General features: G+C 29.4%; 1 protein-coding gene across 2 annotated transcripts; it reads left to right on the top strand.

Annotated features, from left to right (window-relative positions):
* Positions 1–1,330: 1,330 nt before the first annotated feature.
* On the top strand, positions 1,331–4,026 carry LOC131617327 (probable terpene synthase 2). 2 transcript variants are annotated; one of them, XM_058888635.1, is made up of 7 exons: positions 1,331–1,483; positions 1,680–1,959; positions 2,050–2,422; positions 2,532–2,750; positions 2,849–2,987; positions 3,154–3,402; positions 3,499–4,026. In XM_058888635.1, exons 1-7 carry the CDS (start codon positions 1,364–1,366, stop codon positions 3,790–3,792), a joined length of 1,674 nt encoding a protein of 557 aa, XP_058744618.1. In that variant the 5' UTR covers positions 1,331–1,363; the 3' UTR covers positions 3,793–4,026. The 2 variants fall into 2 exon arrangements, with proteins under 2 accessions (XP_058744618.1, XP_058744617.1); XM_058888634.1 differs by having other exon boundaries at positions 2,840–2,987.
* Positions 4,027–4,526: the final 500 nt, after the last annotated feature.

The following is a 4,526-nucleotide window of genomic DNA, read 5'->3' as shown; positions in this document are numbered from 1 at the left end:
CCAACCTATTATGAGTGGTTTAAACTTCCTTTATCCGACACAAGCAATCTTTAGTGCTTGGTGTTTTTTTGTAAGGGTTGCACCCCTAGTGCGAGCTTTTCAATCAATTGCTTATTTAAAAAAAAACATTCTATTAGTCTATCTGCTTTTTTTTTTTTTTTCCTATAGCTCAACTTATGTTGTGGATATTAAACAAGTATCAATTTAATTAATTATTTAATACTTAATATTTGTCTGTATTTAACTTTTATCATAAATTTAAGTTTATGTATAGTATTCTTATTTAAATTTGTTTATTAAAAGTAGAGATGACAATGAGAAGAAGAGTATAAGTAGGGTATTATAGTATCCGTTCTCATATCTGTAGTTTAAAAAATTTATGTATTCGAGCTCATATCTGCATGTACACTAATTTTTGTATCTGTATATATTTCTTATGGGTACTTAAGTATCCATACTCATACCCGTATTCGTTTATCTGTATTTCTAATAAAAATTTATTGATCAATTATAATTTATCATGTCATTTTAATTTTTTAACGACTGAGTTAAGAAATAAACAAAGATTTTTATTAAAATGCGTACAAATTTAATAGTGTTGTATTTAATAAAATTGATAACCATACATATGCATATAATAATAAAAATATATAATTATATATTGTACAGATATGGAGTGGAATGAATACTAAAGTATCTGTTTCCGAACTTATATCCTTTATTTTCGTGAATAATTACCTGTGCTCATGTATGTGTGGTTCTATACTATTAGTTGTAAGTAATATCTGAGAGTACAAGCTGGGAATGTGTACAATTGTCGTCTCTATTTTTTATTTTTATAATAAATAACAACTACCGTACTTTTGTTTTGTTCATTTTATAGCAGGGATAAGAAACCAAAGGTAGCAGATGATTCTCCTCTATTGCACGATTAAAAGAACAACAAAATTAATTTCTTAGCAAAATTGCATGCATCCCACGTGATTCTAGCTACCAACAGGTATATTCCCCTTAATCTAGGTATCAGGTGAGTTGAATATCAAGTAAGTTGAATAGTAAATTTTTTATATAAAAATTATTTTTAAATTAAAAAATTACAAATTATATCTTCAATTAAAATTAATTGTGGAGAGAAAATCAATTATACTTTAAAAGAATTAAACACCACAAAATAATTTCAGAATTAATTTTAAATTTTTAAAATTGCTTTTGCCTCCAACTTTAAAAAATATTAATACAAAAAATAAAAGTTAAAACATAGTTTAATTCAATGTTGTTCAGTATAAATATCTAAAGAGAGACCTTCTTTTCTCAACCAAAATCTCAGAGATAAATTATATCCATTCATATCAATACTTGAAAGATGTCTTCTGTTACTTCCTCTACCCATCTTGATGCTAAGTCTGACTTGCAAAGAAATCTTGCTGATTTTCACCCTAACGTTTGGGGAGAATATTTCCTTCAATATGCTTCTGAATCTATTGTATGCATATATTGCCACTTATTGCCTTCTATATTCTTTAGCAATGATTTCTTTTTTTGTTTTAAAATGGACTCATAAATATTTTTAGAATTAAAAGAACTTTTGAATAATAATAAATGCAAAATAAAGTCATATTTATTTAAATTTACTAAAGAGTAGTTTTATAGCGAGTTCATATTATACATATCATATGCAGGAATTTGATCAGAATATTGGAGCACAGATTGAAACATTGAAAGATGAAGTGAGGAAGATGCTTCTCTCAAAAATCGAAAATCAATTGCTAAAAGTTAATTTGATTGATTCAATATGTCGTTTGGGTGTGAGCTATCATTTTGAACATGAGATTGACGAAGTTTTGCAACATATTCATAAGACTTGTGTTGAAAATGAAGAAATAATTCTTGAAGACAATCTCCACTCTATTGCTGTGCTATTTAGGGTCTTGAGGCAACAAGGATTTCGTGTTTCCTCAAGTATGTACGACTCAAATTCATTTATAATTTTTTTGTCAATTTTATTTTGTGATTCTAATTGCTGTTAATTATTTTCTATAAACACGCTAGATGTGTTCACCAAGTTCAAGGACGAGCAAGGAAATTTTAGGGAAAATCTTGTCACTGATGTTGAAGGGATGTTAAGTTTGTATGAAGCATCACATATGATGATTCATGGAGAAGACATCTTAGAAGGAGCAATGACTTTCACTTCCACCAACTTAGAATTCATTGCTACCCAATTAAACCCTTCTCTTGCTGCACAAGTCAAATATACTTTAAAGCAGGCTCTTCACAAGAACTTGCCCAGGCTAGAGGCACGACGCTACATTAATATCTATGAACAAAATCCATTGCATAGTGAAATTTTACTCACTTTGGCAAAACTCGATTTTAATATGCTTCAAACCTTACATCAAAAAGAATTTGGTAATATTTGCATGTAAGGACTTCAATCACACACTCTTTTTGTATTGAAAGATAAAATATTAAAGACTAGTCCATGTACTTAATATAATTATTTCTTTTTTTAATTTATATTTTAACTACAGGTGGTGGATTGGAATGGATGTTCCTAGAAAATTCTCTTTTGCACGAGATAGGATTGTGGAATGCTGCTTTTGGATTTTAACAGTATATTATGAACCCCAATTTTCTCAAGCAAGGAAAATAATGACGAAATTAATTGCCATGTTATCGATAATCGATGATACTTTTGATGCATACGGAACCATTGATGAACTAGAACTTTTTGCCAAGACAATTGAGAGGTTTATTAATACAAACATATATTTTCACATGTCATCATATTTTCTATCTCATATACGAAAAATATGTTTCTTGAATTATACTGAAATAGGTTTTTCAGGTGGGATGTGAAGAACTTGGATGATCTTCCAGAATATATGAAATTAATTTATAAAATGGTCTTGAAGAATTTGGAAGAAATAGAACAAGATATGACTAAAGAAGGGAGACTCTTTACCCTTAAATACTACATAAAAGAAGTATGAATATGTTCTTTCTAAAACCTTTTTTATTTATTTTAGGGGGTTCCTAACATGTTCTCTATTTTTTATTACATTATAAAAACCCTAACACAGAGCATTATAAAATCTATTTTTTATGTATGGTGTAAAATATAATTTTATGATACTTGTGTGCATATGGCAGTTCCAAATGACAGTCGATGCATTTATGACTGAAGCAAGATGGTTCAACAATAATTATGTACCAACAATAGAAGAGTATTTGAACATTTCAAAAATATCAAGCGCTCAATCATTATTGATAACATGTTCTTACATTGGCATGGGAGACATAGCTACAGAAAACATTTTCAAATGGGTATCAGATAAACCAAAAATGGTGAATGCGGTTGCTACTCTTTGTAGGCTAATGGATGAAATTGTATCTAGTGAGGTATCTTATATTAAAATAAACAAATAAAGGGTAACAACATTTTTTTTCCTATAATAAATAGATACATTATATATTTTTTTTCATTTTGATTTTCAGTTTGAACATAAAAGAGGACACGTTTGTTCATTGTTGGATTGCATTATGAAGCAAAATGAGATGTCTAGGGAAGCTGCTATTGAAGAATGTAGAGAGAGAATTGTAAATACTTGGAAAGATATAAATGAGGAATGTCTTAAGCCAACTGAAGTTCCAATGCCTTTTTTGACTCGTGCTATCAACCTTTCACGTTTTATGGATGTTTTTTACAAAGATAAAGATAACTACACACATTCAGAAGGATCGATGAAGTCATACATCAAACTTGTGCTTGTGGATCCAATTCCAATTTGAGCTTTAATGTTTTAGTCTTATTGTCTTTAAGTTTGAATAAAAAAACATGCATGCATGTGTACCTATATGTTATGTGCGGTATTTTTCCTTTTGTTTTTTTGTTTGTTTTTAATAGTGGAAGTTGATCCATTTACCTGACCCTGTTTAGTGGGATAAAAGTTGCTTGCTTTCGTTGTTGTTGTTATTGTTAATGTGATATTTCTTTTGTTGAAATAAAAATCATGTGTTATCGTCCTCTTGCTAATATAATTATCACTTCTTATTAGTACAATTATCACTTCTTGTTAATACAATTATCACTTACATTTTCATTCTCAGACCGAAATGATAAACCTAGAGAAATTAAAGGTGTTATCTTTAGAAGTAAAGCATCAAGAAACTCTAATAACCATGCTTGGTATCAAAGAGGATGACCCATAACATGCCTAGTCTTGGACTAATAACAAGAGATGTGAGCACACCTAATTCGGCTCAATGCGCCTTGGATATGGAAAAATGAAACATCAATCTCTAACTCATTCACAAGTTTAATTTCTTCCACTGTTATTCTCAAGTCAAAATACTATCTGAAAATGTTCAATGAATTGTTTGAAAACATTCTCATTTTGGAATACACTTTTGAAGCTTAAACAAGAACATGTTTTTTGGTCCAAAAGAACTATGCATCTAAGAAGCATCGGTGGACAATTTTACTTACTGTAAGTGTTAGGTGTAGTGCCCTTCATCATCTTCGT

This window comes from Vicia villosa, linkage group LG7 (assembly GCF_029867415.1).
Source record: "Vicia villosa cultivar HV-30 ecotype Madison, WI linkage group LG7, Vvil1.0, whole genome shotgun sequence".
NCBI classification, from domain to species: domain Eukaryota; kingdom Viridiplantae; phylum Streptophyta; class Magnoliopsida; order Fabales; family Fabaceae; genus Vicia; species Vicia villosa.
Note: the sequence above shows the minus strand (reverse complement) of the source record. Positions and strands in the feature narration are given on the sequence as shown.